Source organism: Alexandromys fortis, unplaced genomic scaffold, assembly GCF_014885135.2.
Source record: "Alexandromys fortis isolate MF-2015 unplaced genomic scaffold, M_Fortis_MF-2015_v1.1 scaffold_1, whole genome shotgun sequence".
In the NCBI taxonomy this organism is placed as follows: Eukaryota; Metazoa; Chordata; class Mammalia; order Rodentia; family Cricetidae; genus Alexandromys; species Alexandromys fortis.
In genome coordinates this window covers 3,661,545-3,687,367 of record NW_026067927.1, presented here as the reverse complement: position 1 = coordinate 3,687,367, position 25,823 = coordinate 3,661,545, and the positions used below count along the sequence as shown (strand labels likewise).

The 25,823-nt window shown below is 41.2% G+C and overlaps 1 protein-coding gene across 2 annotated transcripts in view; it reads right to left on the bottom strand.

The window, feature by feature from the left end:
* Positions 1–1,731: 1,731 nt before the first annotated feature.
* The window catches only part of Rspry1 (ring finger and SPRY domain containing 1), a 49,044-nt gene continuing 24,952 nt past the window's right edge, over positions 1,732–25,823 (bottom strand). For both annotated transcript variants that reach the window (XM_050143727.1, XM_050143728.1), the window contains exons 7-15: positions 24,273–24,339; positions 22,993–23,124; positions 21,310–21,425; positions 20,103–20,246; positions 14,739–14,850; positions 13,126–13,228; positions 12,661–12,813; positions 9,378–9,482; positions 1,732–5,781 (exon numbers count right to left, since the gene is read on the bottom strand). In XM_050143727.1, the coding sequence (XP_049999684.1) occupies positions 5,685–5,781; positions 9,378–9,482; positions 12,661–12,813; positions 13,126–13,228; positions 14,739–14,850; positions 20,103–20,246; positions 21,310–21,425; positions 22,993–23,124; positions 24,273–24,339 (1,029 nt within the window). In that variant the 3' untranslated portion in view covers positions 1,732–5,684. The remainder of the gene's footprint in view (positions 5,782–9,377; positions 9,483–12,660; positions 12,814–13,125; positions 13,229–14,738; positions 14,851–20,102; positions 20,247–21,309; positions 21,426–22,992; positions 23,125–24,272; positions 24,340–25,823) is intronic.

Genomic DNA, 25,823 nt, shown 5'->3' with positions numbered 1-25,823 from the left:
CTTGAACTCAGTGATCTGCCTGCCTCTGGTTTCCAAGTGCTGGGATTAAAGGTGTGTGCCATTATGGCCCCGACTTTGCTTGTGGATAATTTTCTTGACTTAATGGGGCCCAGTTCCCTGCGGGTGGTGCCACCTTTGGGCAGGTGTGGGCTATATAAGGAAGCTGAGCGAGCTATGGAGAACAAACCATATGCGGCCTTTGTCTCTAGTTCAGTTCCTGCCTTCAGGATCCTGCAGAGTTCCTGTCCCAATTCCTCTCAACGATGAACTACAACATGGTTGTCGAAGCAAACAAACCCTCTCTTTCCCCAAATTAGTTTTGGTCAGTATTTGTCACAGCTCTGAGAAGCTTATTTAGGATGACAAGCATCTAAAAATGATGTTCCATCAAGCAGTTGTGGGATATTTGTACATTGTGTGAGATTATATTGTTGTGACAGGTTTAATAAAGAGCTGAATGGCCAATAGCTAGGCAGGAGGAATAGGTGGGATTTCTGGGCAGAGAGAGAAAGAGGAGAAGGAATCTAGGCGCTTCAGAGATGAGACACAAGAAGGAAGCAGGACGGGTAGTACAAAAATAAGGTTAAAAAGTCATGACGCAAAATGTAATTAATATAAATGGGTTAATTTAAGTTATAAGTGTTAGTGGGACAAACCTAAACTAAGGCCAAGCTTTCATAATAAGCCTCTATCATTATTTGGGAGCTGGCTGGTGGATCAGAAAAAGTCTCGATAACGGTCAAGCACTGGTCAGACAGTTCAAACTCTCTAAGATTCTATTACACACTTTATATCCCACTTCCCTCTGTGCTACATGAACTAGCCTGCTGTTTCATGAACCACAACAGGAAAGGAATGGAATTTTGCCCCTGCTAGTTACCTATTGCTACTTACAACCCCTCCTCCCCAAGAAACCTAGTGGACTAAAACAAATGTTTCACTCATTAATCTGTGTTTTGGGAAGGCTTGGCAAGGACAACTCGCCTTTGTTCCATTTGGAGTCATCTGGTAGGGTCGCAGTGGAATCTGAGAAGCCTCTCAGAGAGCTCAGGTAGGAAGCAACCTAGTGGTGGGCCATGGCTAGGAGTTGGGCGGTGAGCAGGTAGGCTTTCTGGAGATGTTTGGGTTTTCTCACACAACAGCAATTTGGCTGAAGAGCAAGTGTTCCTGTTGGGCATGGGGAAGCATATCACTAATTCCATCACTGGGGAGGCGGAGGCAGGCAGGTCTCTGTTTGAGGCCAGTTTGGTCTATACAGGGAGTTCTAGACCAGCCAGGACTATAAGAGATCTGTCAAAAAACAAAAACAACACAACAACAAGCAGCCCCCCCCCCCCAAATATTGCAAGGAAGCAGAAGCTTTGAGCAAAACACTCGGTGGTTTCTTTGTGCAGCCCTGGCTGTTCTGTAACTCCCTCTGTAGACCAGGCTGGCTTTGAACTCAGAGATCTGCCGGCTTCTGCCTTCCAAGTGTTGGGATTAAAGACATGCATCAATATCTCCTGGCATAAAATAAAGTCTTTCAGGCTAGATAGATGACTCATAGGTTGAATACCTTATGCTCTTCCAGAGTTCAGTTCCCAGCACCTGTATTAGGCAGTTCTGTTTACTGTATTTCACTCTAGCTCTGAGATTCGACATCCTCTTCTTTAAAAAAAAAAAAAACAAAAAACTGGGATCTCTTTGAGTTCAAGGTCTGTCAGGGTTACATAGTGAGACTTTGCCTAAAACAAAAAACAGAAAACAAAAATACATGTTTTCTTTTAATTTAAAAAAATAATACATTTTATTTGTATATGTATGCATACACATGGCAGTGCACAGTGCATGAGGTCAGGACAACTTGCAGGAGTTGGTTCTCTCCTTCTACAATATGGAGGCCAGGGATCAAACTCAGGTCATTAGCTTGGTGCCAAGTGCCTTTGCCTGCTGAATGATCATCTTGCCAGCACTTTTTCTTTAGGAAAAAACGTCAAAAGAAAACAAAACAAAAACCCTTTCAAACATTTATTCTTCGTGTATGGATATTTTGCTTGCATATATGTCTTTGCACCACATGCATGCCTGTTGGCTGATGCCAGAAGGTGTTGGATCTGTTGGAAGTGGAGTTACAGATGGTTGTGAGACACCAATACCACACAAATCAAACCTGAGTCCTCTTGTATAGCCATGGGCTCTTACTCTATAGCCCAGGCTGACCTGGAACTCACAATGTAATCTAGGCTATCTTCAAATTCCTAGCAAACCACCTGCCCGTAAAATGCTGGCATTATAGGTATCAGCCACCATAACTAGCTACATTAAAACTATTTCTGCTGGGCGTAGTGGCACACACCTTTAGTCCCAGCACCTGGGAGGCAGAGGCAGGCAGATCTCTGAGTTTGAGGTCAGTCTGGTCTACATAGTGAGTTCTAGGACATCCAAAACTACATGGTAATATACCCTGTCAAAAAAACAAACAACCAAACCAAACCCAACAAAAAACATACACACAAAAAAAAACTATTCCTGTCCAGGGGGGTGGCACAAGCCTTTTAATTCCAGCACTGGGAGGCAGAGGCAGCAGGATCTCTGAGTTCCATGCCAGACTAGTCTACACAGCTGGTCCTAGGCCAGACCAGTGGAAGGTACACAGTGAGATCCTGCCTCAAAAGCATTTATATATATATTTATTAAAAAATTACACATATATTTCCTAAGTGACTAAGCAGTAGCACAAGATAAAAGAGTGGACAACACTGGAAAGAGCTGGTTTGTTTTCAAGGATACATATTAAAGATGGTTCAAATCATAAAAATCATTTTCTATTGCTGACCAACATGGTTTCAGTTTCTGTGGCACAATCATTATTTTCTGGAACTCTGCAAATGGCACCATGATATTTTCCTGTTTTACATCATTCAAAAGAAGATGGCAATTCACAATTTTTTCTGGCTGAAACTCTAGATTTCCCCCAGTGAATCACTGTGGAAATGCCCTAACAAATTCTTTTCTCCCTCTGACTTAGTGACTGAGTCTGCATGTGGCTTACCAATCCACTTCTTTCTCTTCTATATGCAGTATATATCTTTTAAAAGCGACTCCACGATAAATGTGCTTCCACTCCAAATGGTTAATCAATTCCCTACTGAAGCTCTTCTGTTCTATAGTCTCAAAGTTAAAAATTGGAAAAGCAGGCCACCTTAGGAACAAAGTTCAAGGGGAAACTTCTAGAAAGCTGGCAGGTTCCGCAATCCCTTAGCCCCTGTTGTATTAGATTTTCTGCTCCCCTAGCTCCGCCCCACTCACTCTATTCTATTCCCAAGCAGAGGGCAGAACCATTCTCTAAGAACACTATCCAGGCAGTTCCAAGCTTAATAAACAATTGCCTTTTTGTTGTATTTAGGAGGAAATACAAACTCCTTACCATGGGCTTCATGCACAGCCCCTGTGGCAGAGCACACTATTCCCACCACGTCCTATCTCCCCTGCACCAGCTTTCCTTCTTAGTGAGGACCTTTACACAGTGCTATGCCCACTTAGATACCTACTCCTAGAAGTCTGTCCTCATCCCGCTGCCTGGCTACATCCTTATGTCTCTCTTAGTTTTCTTCTGACAACTTCCCTTACCCATGTTACCCAAATATCTAAAGTTGTTCTGCCGCATTCTCCCCATAACTACGTACTTTTGGGTAGCATATTCTTATCCTTCATGGCACTATAAAATCACCACAGTACACAGAAATTATACTGCTTCTTCCTGCTGCTGCCCCGTAAGTAGATATCTGAGAAGCCACACAGGCACAGTGCCAGCACCTATTGAAGCCTATCAATGAAGAGCTACCTGATGGATATGTAATTAGCAAGACCTTACTATGTAAGTCCTGGCCTGGAACTCCTAGATTGGTCTGTCTCTGCCTTCCAGGTGCTGGAACAAAAGGCATGCACCATGCCTGGCTAAACTTAATTCTTAGTTTTCTTTTCCTTTGAGGTTCCAGGGAAGGAACACGTGCCAGGCAGTATTCTACCCCTGACCTAATGATCCAGTGCTATCCAGCCCTAACTGGAACTCTCTGTGGAGCAGTCTGGGCTGCCTGCAAACTCATGTGAATCTTCCAGTCTCAGCCTTCTGAGTGCTGGTATCACAGGTCTGACTTTCTTCCTTAGTTCTTACACTTCGTTCTCTCCTACCCTGAGAGTAGGAGCTTTAGGAGAAGACACCAATGAGAGCTGGGACGTGTTAGAGTAAAAAATGCAACAGATACTTTATTCTTCAATGCAAATTACTGCATTCACCACAAGCTGAAGGAGGACACATAACTCTATCTGTATATAGACTTATATATATATGTATATATTTGGATTTATGGAAGACCAGTGAGACATGGAAAAATCCAGCACCCCAGCAAGTACAGCCAGGAAGGCAGTCACCTCCGTGGTAGGACAGGTTTAATGAACTACAAACAAGAAAGAGGGAAAAGGAAGGAAAAGAATGTGCAGTGAATTTAAGACACCGTAAAACTCAGAAGACATCTACTGTTCAAGTATAAACTCAGTAAGGACTTGGCATAAATTGAAAGGCAGTTGCTGAGGTACACCATTATGAAATAAGTCTTAAAAAATTTACAATTCTACCTTCCAATTTTCTTGGAGAAAAAAAAAAGCAAGCTCTTGAGGTCTTCACCAGAGACCCTGAGAGGGATAAAAACACTTGATGAAGACAGAGTCAACAATTCATGATTGAACTTGCTACTCAAAAACATGTATTTATTTAAACAACAGGATATGTGTTCTCAGACTGTCCTCTAGAGACTATTAATTCAAGCGTTTCAAAGTATATGATTTCCAAAAACAATACTGATTAAAAACTTTTTAAAAATAAAAAAAAAACCTGATTTGATGGTACCTCAAAGATACACTAACTACCAAATTTTTTCCAGTCTAACATTGCAATTGGGTTAAGAGTTCCTCCTGCATTGGTAAAACATTTTTCCTCACAAAATGTGGGTACTGAAACTGGATAGAAACACCATGAATGTGAAAATACCACCAATTTTCTGTAGCCTAAAAAAATTAGAATGTTCTTTGGGATCACTAAAATATAAAAAAAAAAAATTGTTTTTTTTTTCCTTGTTTGTTTGTTTTGTTTTTTCCTACAGTCTGTGCACCTTCTTTCCGCATCTCCATGTTGCTTGAAGTAATGACCTGTGTGATGCTACGTTTATAGATTCAAGTCTTGCAGTGCAATATCCATGCTTAACACACCGGGGTTTCTCTGATCAATGATGCTTAACCCAGACACGCTGTCAATTATTTCTCCAAAATGACTTCACCCCAAAATAAAAACTGTGGACTAAGACGCAAACACCTTGTGTAAACAACCAAATGAACCCAACAGGAATTCCGGCGTGGCTTCAGTATTCAGGAGACCCTTGTCACCTGCTGTTTTTCATGGAAGTACCACAGGCCCAGCTGCTGACATCCGGCCTCCTAGGCCTCAAAAGAAATTCAGGGCTGGCAAGTTGGATTAGATTCTAAGAGAATTTGTCTTTGACAAACTACCAATTTTAGCATAAAATCTGGCCATGGCTATAAGTTTCAATGTGCGTACAACTGGTAAGAGATGTTCGTGTGGTTTTTTTTCTTTCCATTTCCACATTGTTGGAATCGAGTAGAAATATGTCCATGGTATCTCTTCACATGTGTCATGAAATATGAGAAATCTGTCTGATTCTAGACACTATTTCTTTACGACACAATGGGCAGGTCTCCAGTTGCAAGGCACAATCCATGCACAGGTCGCTAAAGGAAAAGATACAAATGCCAGTTAAATTAATGCTTTAAAAGGTCAAACTCTACCTGCTGGCTAAGTCTGAAATGTTAACAAGTCTGTTGGAGAAAGTGTACAAATCATGCAATCATGCATAGTTTGGAAAATAACATGAAGAGAATTTATAAATAAAAATTAAATCTCCCTCCTATTTTTGATCCTCCATCTTTCTCCTCTGTGGGTTAAATAAAAGCTCATCTTTCTCAAGAAAATCTAAATGTACAAATTACACAAACACACACATGTTTGTGTGTGCTATGTGTGTGTGTATGTTTAGGGATATATGCTATTTATCCCCTATCAGCTAGTCATTTATCCCAGTAATATTTACTTTTTTCATCACAGATATGACCTTATTATATAATAACATGTGACTAATTAATATGACTAATAAATGCTTTTAGTATATATTAGATTTTCAGTTTATTTTAATTTTTCTCTCATATAGTACATTCTGACTGCAGTTTATCCTCCCTCAATCCCTCCCAGTCCCTTCCCCAATCTTTCCTCTCCCCTAGAACCAAGCCTCCTTCCTCCATTTCCTTTCCAAAAAAACCTAAATGCCAAAAACCAAAAAACAAAACGAAAAAAGCAGGTCTCCTAGGGCTATCAACTGAACAAGGTCTAAGAAGTTAAAATAAGACTAGGCATAAACTCTCATATCAAGACTGGGCAAGGCAAGTGAGAGTTTCTCTGTCTAACAGCCCTGGCTGGCCTCAAACTCAGAGATCGGCCTGCTTCTGCTTCCCAAGTGCTGGAATTAAAGGTGTGCACCACGATTACACAGTTAGATTTTCAGTTTTTTTTTAAAGATAGATTTATCTATTTATTTATTTATTTCGCATACAATGTCTGCCTGTATGTCTGCCTGAAGGCCCAAAGAGGGTACTAGACCTCATTACAGATGGCTGTGAACCACTATATGGTTGTAGGGAATTGAACTCAGGACCTCTGAAGAGCAGCCAGTGCCCTTAATCATTGAACCATCTCTAGCCCCTAGATTTTCAGTTTTTAAAAATATTTTGTGTGGGAGGGGAGAAGAAGGGAGGGAAGCAGAGAAAAATGTATAGCTCAATAAAAAAAATTAATCAAAAATGTTTTGTGTATGTGTACTGTGTGCGGCACCTGCAGAGGCCAGAAGGCATTGGATCCCCTGGAACTAGAGTTACATATGGTTATGAGCTTCCATGTGGGAGCTGGAAATTGGACCTGGACCCTTTAGTGCTCCAGCCCTCCTAGCTTTTCTTTATAGAAGCATGGCATACTTCTTGGCTGCATTCTTAGTTTCTGCTTGTTTCCCAAGCCAATATAGAAAGTACTTTCAAATGGATCTACAAACAGGTTGGTACTTATGCACCAAGCAGGAAGAGGTGCTGGATTATGTGGTAAATCAAAGTAGTAGCAACAAGTATCTTTGTCTTGTCCCCAACATCTTAGAATGCTTCCATCATGTCGCCATTAAAAAGATGCTAGTTAGTGTGTGGTCACATGTACAGTGCCAGCACTTATGAAGCTGAGGCAAAGCATCTTGGGCTCTACAGCAAGACCTCATCTCAAAAACAAACATAATTTGCAAAAGAAAAAAGAAATGAAGAAAAATGTTAGATGCTGCTCAGTGGTATAGCACCGGCCCAGCACGTGTGAGGGCCTGAGTTCTACCCTTGCACTGCCCAAACATTAACATTAAAAGGTGCTAAGTTAGCATTTAGCCAAAAAAAAACATATTTCAGATTATCTAAGAAAATTTTTATCTATTCTTAATTTATTAATTTTTTTTGATTTACTTTTTTTTTTTGAGTGTTTCACGTGTATGTCCATATTTCTGTGTACTACTGGTGCCCTCAGAGGTCAGAAGGCATGGGATCTTCTGGAACTGTAGGTGGTTGTGAGCCACCATGTGTTTTCTTTTTTGATTTTTAGTGTGTTTGCCCTGCAGATTTTGTAAAAATAGTAGTAGATTTATTTTACCTGTGATTGAGAGAAGTTTAGATAGATTTGAACTACTCTGCCCTGAAAATTATAAAAAACTCACCAGTAAAACTATCCAGGTTTAGTGCCTTTGGGAGAAAGGCAAAGGCCGACTCCATAACCATTTGCTACAACAAGAGGAGTGATTTCATTTTCAGCCTCTTCTAGGTCTCATCATTTATTTTATCCTGATTTCTTTTCGTCACCATCGCCCTCAAAAAACTCTAAGATATAGTATTCTTGTAACTCTTTTAAATTTCTTTCCAACTCTGTTGTAGAAACTATGACCACATATTCAGGGTAATTAGTTCTAAGTCTTTACACACTAGTTCTCATCAATGAGTCCTTAGTTGTGTTTAAGACACCATAGGAAAGCCTTTAATCCCAGCGTTTGGGAGGCAGAAACAGGCAGGTCTCTGAGTTCGAGGCCAGCCTGGTCTACAAAAGCTAGTTGCAGGACAGGCTCCAAAGCTACAGAAAAAACAAACCAAACCAAACCAAAACAACAACAACAACATAAACATAGGAAGGGTCAAAGGGCTCACAGATGAAGATCAGATCCTTCTATTTGGAAACAAAGAAGGAAAAGGGTATCAGACCTTTAAATTCTGTATCTGCCTGTAAGGCCCTGATAACTAAATCCTGCAAAGGTGTTCAATCTTAGAAATTCTGGGCAACAGCAGAGAAACTTCATAGCTAAGGGTGAAAAGAAACACAGTGCATCCATTCTAACAGCCTATTGGGTAACAACATGCTTCAGAAGACCCTGGTCAACGATTCAGGCTGAGTCACTCCTGTGACGGCAAACTGTGGTCCATAATTCTAGGGTCAAGACATCCGGGCAATAAGGTTACTACAGATTTGTCAAAAACACCAGGTGTCAAATTGTGATGGACACAAGAAGCATGTATTGTCAGCATGAGTGCTGCCCACAGGCTGAGTATACTACTCACATCTTCCTAATATTAGTCGGGATGACTTTTCAGGAAAGACCGGCTCATTTGTTGCTCTGGTGATGCTAAGACACTGTCCTACAGGATCCAGGTGTCCTGGAAATTCTTTTTACAGAGCTGATTGGCTGAGATGGCATGGGAGCTGCACTTTTTTAATGGCTAAGAGTGTAAAAAGCTGGTGAGGAGGTAACCTCTAAGTGATGTCCCAAGAAGCTCATAGGCAACATTACCCTTTCACATTTTGTAAAGCCAAAATTACATAAAAAAACTTAAACCAGGTTTAGTAGCAGATGCCTTTAATCCCAGAATTTGGATTAGGGATTAGGCAGGTGGATCTCTGTGAGTTCAAGGTCAGCCTGGTCAATAGAGCAAGTTCCAGAACAGCCAAAGCTACAAAGAAACCCTGTCTTGAACACCCCTCTCCCTGGCCACCCAATCTATTTGTGTATGTGTTTATCTGAATAACTTTCATAGCAAATAGCTTGTCCTTGGCAATTTAATTCCTCACTCAGTTCACTATAGTCCTGATAATCTAACAACCCTGGAGAACAGCTATGGATCTGCTAAAGCCCCAGAAGTCACTCAAGAGCCGTATGAAATGTTGCTCAATGTGATGTGTGAAAGATCCACGAAGCAGCTCCTCTCACCTGTGTCCACATGGCTTCAGCTGTGTGTCTGCTACCTCATCACAACAGAGTGAACAGCAGTTCTCTCGAATACTGACTTGTTTCAGCAGAGCGAGGCGCCTGTGCCTGAGCAGATAAAGCAATAGGAAATTCATTTTGTTAACAAGGAGTCAACATGGGCCACATGAAATGCTCACAAAAAGCCTTACCCAGGGAAAATATACTCCACAGTTTTTGTTCAGTAAAGTTTTCACACATCTCAGCCTTAGCAGAGTGAAGGAGGCTAGAGCGTCATTTTACAGATAAAAAAATTAAAGTTATATGAGATGAATTACATAAAACTTAATAAACAGAAATCAAATTTGGCTGGGCGGTGGAGGCACACGCCTTTAATCCCAGCACTCGGGAGGTAGAGGCAGGTAGTGGCCTCTGTGTGTTCGAGGCCACGCTGGTCTACAAGAGCTAGGACTATAACACACAGAGAAACCTTGTCTTGAAAAACAAAACCAAACCAAACCAAATTCAAATCCTTTGGTCTAAGTCCAGTGTTCTTTTACCAGCAAATTTCAATGGTTTAAGTAACATATATTGAGAATTTGGTGAAAAGCACACACCTTTCCCAGGGAAAACACCCACAGTTTTCGCACAAGGGATTTATGACATGCAAACTCCCTGCAAGTTTAGACACCTTAGATTTGAACTCTTCCAATACACTTCCATTCAGCATGGACAGGAAAGCAGACAGGAAGAACTGCTCTCCTCAAGTTCACTTATGGGCTTGCTATGTGCCTGTCACTAACCCAAATCATGACAATTCAGCGCAGCAGTGAGCAGGAGATCAAATAAGTATCCTTAGCTAGGCATGGTGGCACACAGCTAGAATCAGCATTTGGGAAGCCTGGGCTCTAGAGCACACAGGGTGAAAAAAATAGCAACCACAAATACAAAAAGAAGTAACTGTTTCTATGGAGCCCATGCTCTAGAGTGGCGGTGGGGGAGACAACTAAAAACTATGTTAAATGCTGATGAATAGCATGACAGAAAATAAACTGGGAAAAGGGAAAAAGAATGCTTACAGGTATGAGAGACATAGGGGTTAGAATGGCAGTCAAGGAGGGCCTCATGAAGCAAATCTTAGTAGACATGTGAGGGCATGGGGGAATTGAGCCTTGCTGTCTGGACAGTGAGTAGTGACAGAAGCTGGAATGGAAATGGGGTTACTAACAGATGATGTGGGAAAAGCACAGGAAAAGCAAGGGCTTCACTATGCGATTCTTTTACTATTTTGTATGTATTTAAATTTAGCATAATAAAGAGGTTAATAAAATACACGAGGAGAATAGAGAATAAACATAATATAAACAACAAAATTCCAGGTGGTAGTTGCAATCCTCCTATTTCAGCTTCTGTAGTAGCTCGGAGTATAGGTCTGCACGGCAAAGCCTGTGTCAAAAACTTTGTGTCATTGTTAGAGACAACAAAGTCTAGATTCAGAATGAAACTGACCTAACTTGTAACCTGTTGTTCTTATTCAAGATAGGAGAAACTCTGAGTGTTATATGAATATTCGGTTGCCAAGTTGATAAGCATAAACTGGCCATAAAAGATGACTTCCTACCCCTATTCTGGGAAGTTTAACCCTGAAGAAGCAGGGGAACTCATAGATGGATCAGCTGTGCCCTTCAGGTGAATTATGAGTCTCACTCCTGGAAAAGCAGGCAAACAAAGGACTGAGGTATGTCAGGAGGGAGGTGTCACCTCAGATTTTCACCAAGAGCAACTAAAGTTCACAATCTCTGTCTCATCAAGACAAACTGCACAGAAGCTCTAAGGGACAATATCCTCAGATGCCTGAATACACTAAGTGGTCTTTGTGTTCTTAGAGTACTGCCAAGGCTTTGCTGCCCCTACTGAGACATGTTCTATTCACCTGAAACTGCTGGGTCACTGAGATGTGGTGTAAGGTAAAGAAAGAGGCTGCTTACAGCTATGTTGTGCTTCAAAACAGAAGCCAGGATTTCACTGCATTACAGTTACACTTATGGGTATTGCATATGGTTTAACACAAGCTATGTCCTGGCCAGTATAGTCTCCTTGACTGCTGAGAGACTATCTTATTGATATAACACTAGTAATACGAGTCCCCTGCCTCATACTGACCCAGATAGCTGCCCTCTTTAAAGAAATGATAAACTTTGGCTCACACTGTGTAACAGGCTTCAATAAGCAGTAATTACTAGGAAGCAGCTGGACTATCTCCCTAGCTGAAGGAACAGACTACAATCATTTTATAAGGAAGATAAGCAGGCATTCATTCAGGAGATAAAGCCAATGTCAGTTTCTGTCAAATAAGGGCAATGTTACCTCAGACAGCTTTTTGTGTGCTCATGGCTGTAGAACAGCATCAGCATGTTTGTTATGCAGTTTATACCCCAAGAAGTGGCTTCCAATAAATCAAGTCTGTTAATAGATGTACTGATTTTCCAATATTAAGGACTTTTATACAGATATTCCAGTGAAGTTAGTTGGCATTTTTGTGTATGTGTGTGAATGTGTTCTATTTTTCTGATTTTTATTTAGTTATTCTTTTTGAGACAGGCTCTCTCTTTTCTGAGCCCATGGTAGCTTCAACCTCACAATGATTTTCCTACCTCTGCCTCCCCAGTGGTAAGATTAAAAGTAGGAACCACCATACCAGTCCTTTTCTGACTTTTACATCAACATTATTTAACTCATAAAAAGAATGTGGACATGTTCCTTCTTTTTCTTTGGGCTCTATAATACTTTAAATGAGTGGTTTTCAACCTTCCTAAAGCTTTGACCCTTTAACACAGGTCACGTTGTGATGACCCTCAACTATAAAATTATTTTCAGTGCTACTCCATACCTGTAATTTTGCTATTGTCATGAACTGTAATGTAAATATCTATGTTTTATGGGTGTTAGGTAACCCCTATAAAAGGATCATTTGATGCCCAGATTGAGAGCCGCTGCTTTAAATAATAATGAAGCTATCATTTACAATTTGATAGTGAGAGCTCTTGTGAAACTACCTGCTTTAGTTAGACAAAGATTTTAATTTTTATTTTCAAATAAATTTTACACTACCTCTGGTCAGTACTTGTTTATATGTAACTTCCTAGGATCTGTTTTACTAATCTATATTTCTCAGAAAGTTAACCTTTTCAGTGAGATTATTTGTTCAAAGTTACTTGTTCAATGCTGAAAAAAATATCCCATAAGCTGTTATGATTTTCCTTGAGAAGCACAAGACAGTCTGGAAAGAGCCTGGGCAGACTCTTACCTTGGCAAAATGATCTTTTCTTCAGCTGTTAGGAAGGCGTAATCATTAAAAGTGCTAAATTTCATAGATGGTGGGTATTTGAATGGTTTTGCTCCAAAATTGAACTCACATTGTTGATATGACATGAAACTAGCTGCAGCAAAAAATCCAGATCTACAAATAAAAATGAGCACAGAGGTCAACAGAATTCCTAAGACCAAGTTCATATACAGAGTCACTTTGAGAAAGTTGGAATGAGTCAGTCATTCTGGGAGAAGGGAAGCAGGACAGGCCTGTGAGCCAGGGGAGACACCTTTATCTTTCTGTATCACAGAGGACATAACAAATGGAGCTCTAAATAATTAAAATAAATCCATTTCTCATAATTGCTTAGATAAAAGAACAAAGGTGTTTGTTTTTTTTTTATTCTTGAGAAAAGTACATCCCATGAATCTACTCAATCTTTGACTGAAAAGAGCTACTTACACGGTGGATGAAAAGACTTGCTTCTCAGGAGGCAGCTGGTTGCCATTTAGAAAGAAGATCATTTGCTTTTCATTCAAGTCTAACAGAAACCCTACTGTGTCGCCTGGAAGATAAACCAAACACTGTTAGGCTTGTGTTACCCAGATCCCTCAAGAGCCTCAATGGCCCTGTACTAAGCTGCCATATTCAACATGCTTAACTTTGTTTCCTGTGCTTCCACTAAACCATGACAAGCCACCAACTGTATAAGATGCATCCCAATTTCAAGAGGCTAAAAAGTGAAAAAAATGTACATACTGGGTAAGATAAAATTATGTGCTGATTTGTCTCTCGGGAAAGATTTAAAATGCCCTAGATAACAATTGCAAAAATGTTTTTGTTTTGAAGCATACATTCTTTTAAAGTGAGATCTCATTTTTGTTCCAGTTTATAATAAAATACTGAAAGCATTAAACATTATTTTATTGTTTGTTTTTGGATTTTCTGAGATAGGATCTTTGTATGCGGCCTTAGCTAGTCTCAAACTGGCTATGTAGCCCAAGATGGTCTCAAATGTGAAATCCTCCTGCTTCAGCCTCCTGAATGTTAGGATTATAGGTACATCATACCATGATAAGCCAATCATGCTTTGTGTTCTTCTGGCCTTGAATTTGGTATGTAGCTGAGAATAATCTTGAACTTTTGATCCTATTGCCTCTATCTCATGAGTCCTGGGGATTACTGGTTATACCACTATACCCAGATATCTCAGTGCTAGAGACTGAACCTAGGGCCTCCATTCGTGGCAGACAAGCTCTCTACCACCTGAGCTACATCTCCAGCACTAGTAGTGTTATTTTTCATAACCTAGAAACTTGTTCAGGAAATGAAGCATAACAGTGGAAAATAAATACATATCAATTTTTAGTGCTGGGAAAAAAAAACCTCTAGAGCTGTAGAGATGGCTCAGCAGTTAAGGGCACTGGATGTTCTTCCAAAGGACCTGAGTTTGAATCACAGCACCCACATGGTAGTTCATGGCCATCTCTAACTCCAGTTCCCTTCTGACCTCCGTGGGCACCAGGAATACATATGGTGTACAAACATACATGTATGCAAAACACCCACATACATTTATATGTTTATTTACACACATTTTTATGTATGTACATGTCCTAGTTGGTTTATATTCTTTTTTTTATTTTTTATTTTTTGTTTTTTCGAGACAGGGTTTCTCTGTGGCTTTGGTTCCTGTCTTTGGTGAAGAAACAAGTGCATGTATTTTATGTGCACACGAGTGTATGTGCCCATGGATGCTAGAAAGTATTAGATTCTCCTGGAGCTGGAGTTACAGGCAGGGTGCTGGAAATGACCTCAGATCCTCTGGAAAAGCAGCATGTGTTTCTACATGTGAGCCATTTCTACAGCTCCTAAGAACTTAATATTCTGAAATGCTTTTGCTTCAGAAGGGTTGCCACAACAGGTAAAGTCTATAAGGGAATACCTTTCACAGTCATGACAGTGATGCTGACTCTAAGTCTCCTATGAAGATATTTACAGCCTGCCACAGTGAATGCCTGATGAAAACTAGCTGTCCTAACCCAGGTGACAAATTCAAGGTGAAGAATGAATACCTTCCTTCCAGCACGGGTGCACATGAGGCTTACTTCTGGCATTGTACCAAATCAGCTGCCGGCAGCCATCATAGGCACAGGAATACTCATCGTCCCCAATGCCGTATCCTTCCTGAAGAGAGACAAGGCCCAGAAGATTAACGAGACTCTACCTACTCTAACATGGGGAGACCTAGTAGGTAGCATCCTAAGCTTTTCTGGATGAAGAGAAAGCCTACGGTACTTGGAAGATATCAAATTAACAGAGAAGCCTAGTTCCAAGTAAACAGATACCAGTTCCACCAACACAGATCTGCCCAGTGCTTCCCTTGCTGCAGGCACTCTCACACCTGTAGCCAGGTTAGTTCTCAGACCATTCCTGAGAAAGGAAACAGCCTCCTGAAGGGCAGTCAGCTTCCTTGTAGACTAGTTCTAAGAAAAGCAAATTTACAAGAACTGTAGACTTGCCACTTCCCTGTGGCCAAGCCAACTTTCCTGAATGTGGTAGACTCAAAAAATGCCCACATCCTCAGATTTTATGAATGTAAAATAATGAGTACTTAGCTCAAAATTATTTTGATAACAGTCCAATTTGAAAATTTTATAGGTTCTCAACAATCAATTTCTTTTATTACTTGCTACCTCCCCCCCTCCTCCCCAGGGTTTCTCTGTAGCTTTGGAGCCTGTCCTGGAATTTGCTCTGCAGACCAGGCTGGCCTCAAACTCACAGAGATCCACCTGCCTCTGCCTCCAAGTGATGGGATTAAAGGTGTGCGCCACCACTGCCAGGCTTTGCTTGTTACCTTTCAATTATTGCCCAGAATTAATATACAAGGGTGAATGGGAGCCAGGCACACCTATAAATACCAGGACTTAGGAGGCAGAGGCAGGGCTAGGAGGGTTCATGAGACCTTGTCTCAACAAACGAAAAGGGTAAGTGAGATCTTTATTATTATTATTATTATTTTAACTTTTATTGATTCTTTGTCGATTTTACATCATGCACCTGATCCTACTTATCTCCCATCCCCTTGCGTCTACCCTTTGCCCTTGCGATCTCACCACTAAAAACAAAGCAAAATTTAAAAGAAAAACCAAAAACCAAACCAAACAAGACAAAAAGAGTACCATTGTGGCAGCTATCATGTTCCTCTGTGAGTCACAGCTGACCCTTTAGCCCATTCATCTTCACTTGTAAGAGTTCATTGCTAATAGTCATTGGTCTGGTTCCAGGCCTCTGGCTTCTGCTAGATTACTGATAATGGGCTCTCACTGGGGCTCCTCTTGGATATCCTGCTGACTCTGATACCTGCCCTCATTTTACCCCTACTGAGAGAGAAGGCCCTCACCTCACTTGCACAAGTGTGCTGCCCAGAAGTGGTTGTGAGTGAGATCTTATTTTCAGTGCTTGCCCATAAACAAACAAACAAGAAAAATAAACAGGGACAGGGAGATGGTTCAGTGAATAAAGGCACTGGTTGTCAAGCCTGGCAACTTGAGTTTGCTCTCTGGAACCTAAAATGTGAGGAGAGAACAGTCTCCAGGAAGTTGTCCTCCAACCTTCACATGCATGTCATGGAGCATGCCTACTGCTCCTGTCTAAAAAAATAAGCCAATCATAACAAAAATATTTTTTAAAAATTTATTTTTATTTGTGTATGTGTGTATATATGCATGTATGCATGCATGCATACCTGTAGAGGTCAGAAGGGGGCCTCAGATTCCCTGCATATAGTTGGTTATAGGCTACCTAACATGGGTGCTAGGAACCAAACTCCAGTCCACATAAGAACAGTTTTCAAAGGGAAGAAATAATTAGAAATAGAAGTATGAAAGAAGTGGAGGAGACAGAAGCAAGCCAAACAACTGTCATCCTTAAGCACCAATGGTGAGGAACAGAGTTAAAGGGAATGAAACATGATTAAACACAAACCTCAGTTCCCACTAGCCTGTTTGTTCTATGTGATAAAGAGTGTAGTCAGGATATAGACAGGAGAGAGTTCTGACAAACTGCCTAACTATAATACAATGAATATCTGAATTAGAATTAGTACTTGATGTGCACTATGCAGAACATTGAAAAGTTAAGTAGCCCGGTGTGGTGGTGTCTTTAATCCCAGTACTCATAAAAAAAGTTAAGCTGAAAAAAAAAAAAAAAAAGCCGGGCGATGGTGGCGCACGCCTTTAATCCCAGCATTTGGGAGGCAGAGGCAGGCGAATCTCTGTGAGTTCGAGACCAGCCTGGTCTACAAGAGCTAGTGCCAGGACAGGCTCCAAAGCCACAGAGAAACCCTGTCTCGAAAAAAACAAAACAACAACAACAAAAAAAGTTAAGCTGGATACACGCTTTTAATCCCATCACTTGGGAGACAAAGGCAGGTGGTTCTTTGAGAGTTCAAGGCCAGCCTGGTCTACAGAGCAAGAAGGAAAGTAAGATATACAGAGAGAGAGAGAGAGAGAGAGAGAGAGAGAGAGAGAGAGAGAGAGAGAGNGAGGAGGAGGAGGAGGGAGGAGGAGGAGGAGGAGGAGGAGGAGGAGGGAGGGAGGGCGGGCGGGCAGAGGCAAAAAGTAGTCGGGATAATTTAAGAAAAGCTGGCAAGAAACAAGCCAAGGCAGGGCATTCATAACTAAGAATAAGCCTCCGTATGTAATTTACTTGGGAGCTGAGAGGCACTCAAAAAGCCAAAAGAGTAAAAATCATCACACAACAACAATAGAATTTTTCAGACCTAGTAACTTTTGACTACACAGCAGCTCAAAAATATCCCAGGTTTTCAAATATGACAGGTTCCCAAATAAACAGCAGCAGACTGCAGTCCACATAATGCAAGAGTCCAGCTAATCCCACCTTGCCCATTAGCTCTTTCTTACAACTATTCTCTTTCTAGTCTAGGAGTTTTACAAAATAATCTTGGACAAAGCTGAATTGATTTCAAATAAATTTTTTTTCCCCTACACTTAATTCATTTTATCTTTCTGGTACAAAAACTCAAGTCCTCTGAATGCAGACTCTGGTATGCATTTTCACAAGATGATCAGTGAATTCCTGATAAGGAGACTTGATGAGATCAGGGGTTGGTTAGCTATGAAATGGCATCAAAGGTGGCAAAGTTGCCCAGGGGGGCAGTACAGCCCCTGGCTGATGATGTGCAGCTGTTATCAAAACAGGCTGTCAGTAGCAGCTTCTTGGGCACAGGAGCAGATAGAATGCCAGTGCCTCTGCCCCAGATGAGGCACACCAGCACAGAGCCACAGTGGCCTACCATCTTGTGTGGGATGATGTGGGGCTTGATGATCTTATAGCATCTCCACACAAGGATAATGGAAAGCTTGGTAAGGTGATGGCCCCTTGGAGGGCAACGGTGACCTGTTTGGATCATTTAACATCAAGACCAACATGGCCATTGTAGTCCCCAATAGCAACAAAAGCCTTGAACTTGGTCCACTGACCAGCAGCGTCTGCTTCTGTCTTTTAGAACCTCATCCTTTAGGAATGATCAATAATTTTGGATTTCTTAGTGGGCATGGAGAATAGGCAGATCTCCTCCAGGGACTAGATGTTCATGTCCTTAACCAGGCACTGGCCCAGCCTGGTGACAGGGATCCACTCCTTGTCTTTGGCTTACCTTCACAAGCCCTGCAGTCCTGATGATGACTCAACCTAGCTAGGCCTCCCAAGGACTGAGGACCCTTCCTGCTGCACCAGCATCACCCATCATCCACGTTTTCTCCAAAAATAAAGCTCATATATCATAAAATTTGACTAACAGTAGAAATTCAGTTGGGTTAGGTGCTGAAGGGTATGTCTAGTCAGGTGTGGTGGTGTAGGCCTATATCCCTGCACTTGGGAGGCTGAAGTAAGAGGAGCACCGTGAGTTTCAGGTTTGGGCCATATAATGATATAGGTTAGCAAGACCTTATTTCCAAAAGGAAAAGTATCCACCTGAAGGAACCATGACACTCCCACATTAGTGGTATCCCAGGCCTACTTACTATAGAAGATTTAGACTTCCCTTTACTTCAGCACTTTCTAAAACAAAAGATAAATAAATATTGAAAATAAATGTGCCTATTAATTACAAGGTAAAAAAATCAAATAAGAAAAGTTAGCCAATATTTAATGCTATGGAAAGAGAATTTATACATGGTTCTCTTTTTCCTTTGAGACAGGACCCAGGACCTCCACTTCCCGAGACAAGGTTTCTCTGCTTAACAGTTCTGGCACCCCTGGAACTCACTCTATAGATCATGTTGGTCTTGCACTCAATAGAAGTTGCCTGCCTGTACCTTCCAAGTGCTGGGATTTAAAGTGTGTACCACCACCACCCAGCTAAAGATTTTTTTTTTTTTGTTTTCTCTTTCGGTTTTTTCGAAATGGTTTCTACATATATTTTGATTGTCCTGGAACTCATTCTGTAGACCAGACTGGCCTCAATTCAGAGATTCACCTGCCTCTGCCTCCTGAATAGTGGGATTAAAGGCATGCACTAACACTGCCCAGTCAAAGATTCCTTTATTTAAAGATGCATTTTTATTTTTTATTTATGTGTATGTTAGTGTGTGTGTGCAATATGTATGTGGGCACCCAAAGAAGCCAGAAAGGGTTGTTGGATCTCCTGAAGCTGGATTTACAAGTGGTTGTTAGTAGCTTCACGTGGGTACTAGGAACCAAATTCAGGTCCTCTGGGATGAGCAGAAAGCACTCTTAACTACTGAATCATCTCTCTGGCAACCTTATAAGGTTTCCAAACCCTACAAGGTTTCCAAAATTTAATCTCAAAGGTAAAAATCATCCATTGCCAACCAGGCTGTGGTGGCGTACACTTTTACAACTAGGACTCAGAAGGCAGAGGCAGGTGGATTTCTGAGTTTAAGGTCAGCAAGTTCCAGGACAGTCAGGGCTATACAGAGAAACACCATCTCAAAAATAACAAAAAACAAAATGGAATAATAGATGTCCCCTGTTACAGTTCGATAACTGGGCCCCAAATATGGTTGGGACTACAGGAGAGCCATAAAGACATATTTCTAGTCGAGTGGTGGTGGCGCACGCCTTTAATTCCAGCACTAGGGAGAAAGAGGCAAGCTGATCTCTCTGAGTTCGAGGCTAGCCTGGTCTACAAAATGAGTTCCAGGCTGTTACACAGAGAAACCCTGTCTTGAAAAACAGAAACAAAAAACAAACAAACAAGCAAATAAAGGGAAAAGCCCAGAGATTGAGAGGGATCTCCGCTTGTTTCCTAGTTCTACATCAGCACAGCAAGCCTCTGTTAGGAGTCTGGCACCACCTAGCTATTAAGCAAACCTGTCTGAAGATAAACATATCCACCTGTCCACTGGAAAAGCAAGCTGCCGCTGTTTCATTTGCACTCCCCTGGTACTCACGTGGTTGAGAAACTTGCTGTCTCGAGTAGCCCAGCCAATCTGCATGACACCAGAAGTGATTACTGTTACTTCGTAGTACCACACCCCAGTGTCCACACAAAAAGTGCAGCGGACACTCTCAAAGGAGGAGGCATCACAGCGAGCCTGGCAGAACCAAGGAGTACAAATCAATCCATCAGTAACTGGAAGACGGGACAGAGGTTTTTTTTTTTTTTTTTTTTTCCTTATCAATGCTCCACTGCCCATCTTCAGTAATTTTAAAAAGCATCAAACTGAGTGACTTCTAGGGTTTCAAAGATAGCTGCAGCTGCAAGTAGTTAAAGCTACTGGTTTTGTTTTTCAGTACTTAGAGAGCTTGCTGTAGATCAGCATCTTTATAAATGTGAACATTGTCTTCATCAGATGAAGAAGGAAAAGGTAAAGACAGGGTATCTACATAGAATTCAAAGACAAAATGACAAAAGGGATTTGGCAACCACTGTTCAACTTGTACTTCAATTCTGAAATGCCTCGTCCTTGGTACTTTCCTGTATATAAGCAGTATAAGACTGGCAATATTCAACACAAGAAAGGGAAGCACCAGGTCTAGCACAATTGGCTATGTGGGCATTTGCAGAAGGAGAGGCTTCTTTGAGAAACATCTGTCTTCATACTTTTAGTTGAATAAAATGACAAAGATTAAAAACAGATATAGAGCTAAGAGAGATGGCTCAGCAGTTAAGATCACTGACCATGTGAGTCCCAGCACCCACATGGTGGCTCACAAACTTCTGTAACTCCAGATCCAGGGGATCCAATGACTTCTGGCCTCCATAGGCACCAGGAAGGGAAATAGTACATAGACATATAGGCAGGCAAAATATCCATATACATAAGATAAAATATTTTGAAGTGTTTAAAAACATATTTAGCTAGGGCTGTAACTCAGTAGTAGAACATTTACTTAGGAATTGAGTCCCACAAACAAACAATTCAGACACATGTGAACCAGTCAACAAGCACTGTAGCACTACAATGGACGCAGCTCTGTGGGCTGTAACTGAGTGAGCGGCATCCCAAAGCAATCTCTATCCCTACCACTTCTACTTCTAGCCACTCTTCAGATAGAAGAAAAGCCTCTACCTGTTCTGTTAACCATTGTTCTGAAGCAGGGCATAAAAATGGGGGAAAGTAGTTTTGGCCCTCAAAAGGTCCGTGAAAGCGTTACCTCCAAGCCGTGAGGTGAGATCTTCAAGTACTCGCTGACGTCATTGCTGTTCAGCATGGCCCTAATGTTTTTCAAGTCCACTTTCTCGTAGGTTAGTTGTCTACCTTCTTTTAAAACTGCAAAAGAAAAGGTGGTCATGTTTCCTAGGGCAGACTGTAATGGTTTGGAAGAAAGGGAAAACTGTCATCTCTAGTTGTCAAAGAGTGGAGAACTGGTCGGACCTAGTATCTTAGCTGTGCTGTTACATGAACTAATTAGCAAAGGCCAGAAAAGGTAGTACTGCAAGCGTGGTGTTTCCAGTCTCTGCACCTATAGACTGCATGAAACAAAATTCAAATAACAGGTCTCACTGTGTAGCCCTGACTGGCCTAGAACTTATAAACTGACAGAGATCTACCTGTCTCTATCTCCCAAGTACAGGATTAAGTGTGTAATGCTCGGGATAGTGGCTTTTTGTTTTGTTTAGTTCTGTTTTTTAGAGGCAGGGTCTAATGTGGCTCAGGTTGGGTTTAAATTCACGATGTAGCTGAGGATGACTTTGAACTCATTTCTCCTGCCTTTGCCTCTCAAATGCTAAAATTATAGCAATACAATCATTCCCATCTTCCAAATTGCATTTACTCAGAATTACCTTTAACTAGCACTATATAGACTGTACTCCATGTTAGGGCAAGAATTAGAGGTTATGTGCTAACAATAGAGGCAGGCAATGGTACAGCAATTTGGTTTGTATTCTAGTTGCCTTTGGAGGAGAAAAAAGTTAAAAAAAAAAACTGCCACTGTGTAAGTAAGAATTAATTTGGGTTTGAGGAGGCCACCTGAGATAAGGAGAAGAGTACAAAGAAGGTAAAAGGGCTGGGGCTATAGTTCGGTGGCAGAAAGCTTTCCTAGCATGAACAAAGTTCATGTACTCAGCGCTACAATGGACGCAGCTCTGTGGGCTAGAACCCATCCTTAGCATTAAATTCTGTCTTTTTGTTTCCTGGCCTCCCTGACTGGGCTGTTCTTCCCACCTTCCTGCCATGGTAAACTGAAATCTCTGAAACTATGAACCAAAATAAGTAATTCTTCCCATTAGGTGGTTCATATCACATATTCCATCACACGACAATAGAACACACACATGCACATATATACAAGGAAAGACACAGAAGAAAGTACACGTGTGAACAGGCCCAGAGGTGGAGTTAGCTGGACCTAGTTGGTGGGCAGTGAGGAAAGTGTGTGCTGGCAAGTTCTTAGACAGAGCTACATAATTAAGGCATCTGATTCAGCTGCTGTCAGAAAAGGTCTGTGACCCAGAAAGTGCTAAATGAGAAGCATTCCACTTAACTCTCATCTGAAAGGTGCCTAGGATACTTCTCTATTAGAGTATATCCAATCTGCAGTAGAGACGCTTATTAAGAACTCCCACTCATTACAGCAAAAGGAAGGCTACTGATCCTACTGAAGAAAGGGGTTTAAGAAACGTAAACAAATTTTGACTGGTGAGATGGCCCAGCAGGTACAGGCAGTTGCTTGATGACATGGAACCCGCATGGTGGAAAAACAGAACCAACTCCTGAAATTTATCCTTTAACCGCTACGTATGTGCACATCTACCCCCAACACAACATAAATAAAATGAAAATATCAATATATAGAAGCAGAAACACATTTTAATAAAGGACGACCCCCACTCACAGAGATTGTCTAAGCTCCACTGGGCACAGAAGCCAACTTGACGTTTCAGATAATCAGGATCATCAGCCCACAACTCCAAGGTGACCAGTCGGTCACTAATACTGGATTCAGAGATAGTCAATTTATTTTCACCTGTTTAGAAGGATGAGATCTTTAAATAACAATGGCAGAGGAGGAGGATATACTGGGCAGATTAGTGGTGGTAAGGAATGAGGGGAGACAATACAGAATTTGGAGACTAGAACAGTTTTCATTAACACTTCCATCTAGGGATGACACAAGCAAAAAGCTGTGGCTACTTTCTACATTTTCATCACTCTTTTAAAATATTTATTTGGTTATTATTATTATTATTATTATTATTATTTTGGTTCTTTGAAATAGGGTCTCTCTAGGTAGCTCTGGTTGTCCTGGAACTCCCTATGTAGACAAGGCTGGCCTCTAATGGAGAGCCACCTACCTCTGTGCCCTAAGTGCTGTGATTAAAGGCATGTACCTTAGCACAGAGTTTAAGATTTACTTTTTATTTATGTATATCCATAAGAGTCTGTGAATGTGTATGTCATGTGTGTCTGAGTGCCTGTAGAGATCAGAAAAGGGTTTCAGAATCCCTGGAGTAGAGCTACAGGTGGCTGTGAGCTGCCCAACAATGTTGGTGCTGGGAACCAAACTCCAATCCTCTGACAAAGCATCAAGTGCTCTTAATTGCTGAACCATCTCTCCAGTCTCATCATGCCACTGCAATTATTCCTTTAAATTCTCTGTGTGTGGTTTACGTATGTGTTTGTCTGTGTGAATATACGCACACGTGCGAGGCATGCACGGAAGCTAGAAGAGAGAGAGCACTGGGTGTCCTCGTCTACACGCTCCGCCATTTCTTTTGAGGCAGGAACACTCCTTGAATTGGGGGCTTGAATTTTTGTGACTGGGCTGGAAGCCAGCAAGCCTCAGCAATTGTTTTGTCTTTGTTCACCCCAGAGGTATGCATGAGGTGCCAGGTTTGTTAATGAGTACTGGGATCCAAACTCAGGTCTTCATGACCGCAAAGCAAACGCTCTTAACTGTTGCAGCATCTTGCCATCCCCTTATCACTGAAGTTTTGGCTGTAAAATTATAGTCACCATGCTTAGAATCTTAGCTGAGAAAAATCTTTGTTTTTGTTTTTGATATACTTTGATGGTTTTCTAACCAGAATGTATGTACATTTGATGGAGTTTAAAGTGTAGGCTCATTTTTTACAACCAACAAAGATCATTAGTGCAAGAAGTCACTATACCTACTTGTTTGGGCAAACTTTTCCAGTGCAATCAGTGCAAAAAGCATAACTGTAGGGTGGGAGTGTAGCTTCTGAAAGACAACAAAAGATAAAAACAAAAGTCACCCCTACAGAGGCAGTAAGGCATCAACTTCATATTCTTCCTTAATACAGGCCAGATTATATATTTGGAAAAGCAGAAAAGTCTCCCTCATTCAAACTTTCAATTGTCCACTTGGCTGATGGAGACTAAGATAGAATCTCTTAATCGATTTTTCAAAAATCATTGGGTTAATTTATAGATATGGACATTTCAGCAGTATCTTATTAAATGCATTATGCTATTAGACTTAGTGACATTTGCACTATTTGTTAACTAAAATAATGTTCATACTTACACTCATTAAAATAAGCCAAAAAGAAAAGCAGAATTATAGCTAAAAATGACCTTTAGGAACCACAAAGAAATACCAGTTCTAGAACTATAAATAATGATATTATCAATTAACATCTTAAGTTTTTTATGTGAGACAGGGTCTTTTATGTAGCCTTGGTTGTCCTGGAACTCGCTCTGTAGACCAGGCTGGCCTCAAACTCTTGGAGATCCTCCTGCCTCAGTCCCCTAGGGCTAGGATTAAAGGCATGCAGCACCACACCTGGCAGTATCTTAGTTTTAATCTAGTTCCTGCAGGGAATTCTACAGTTGCTGCTGCTGACAGGAGAGATAAGAAGTGTACTTAACTTATATTTGAATTTACATCACCCACCTAAAGAGAGGCCTACATAGCCAGTTTAGCGTGGTTTACAGAAGCACTGTTCTCCCTGCTATAAAGCCTCTTCAGCATCTTTATCCTTGCCACTTCCTTAACTCTCTTGCCTGGTTTTTCCAGTCCCAAATCTTCCAATTCACACCCTCCTCCCTCTGAACACTGTCTTCTCTGATCAGATAACCCTCACTTGACTTCTGCCGTGCTGCTTTAGCCTGGAAACTCACTGTGAGTTCCTAATCTTAACCTTCTCATGAGCTAGATAAACCCCCCACATCAGGAAGTCTGTCTTCCACGATTACTACAGGCCCCTTGTCACCCTATCACACCCCACCCACCCATCCCTTCACCTTCTCAGAACTCTTACAGCACTCAGTCTGAAGGAAGTAATTTTGCCCTCGATCATATCCTGTCATAAAGTGTAATTTAACTGCTGTCTGAATGGTTCTATTTCTTTACATTATAGTGAGCTTTTGAAGGAAAATGACCCCCCTACTACTTTGGTACCTACCAGTGCTCACTCAGAGCTGTATAAGGGTTATTTTAATCACTTAATTTGTAGGCACCAACAAATGAATTCTTTTAGAATAGAGATTTTTAAAAAGACCAAGGCTCACCAGGCTTGCAAAAATAACTTAGAAACACAGGCTAGTCAATACTGCAGTCAAGAGCTATGAGCAATAGGGAGACAGAGCTTCAACAAACCACCAGCTTCATGGGCGATACATTCATCATTCCACCAATGGCATTTTACTGTAAAGGGAAGGGTGGGCAGGACTAGAGATTGTTATACGCTGGGAACCAGGCCT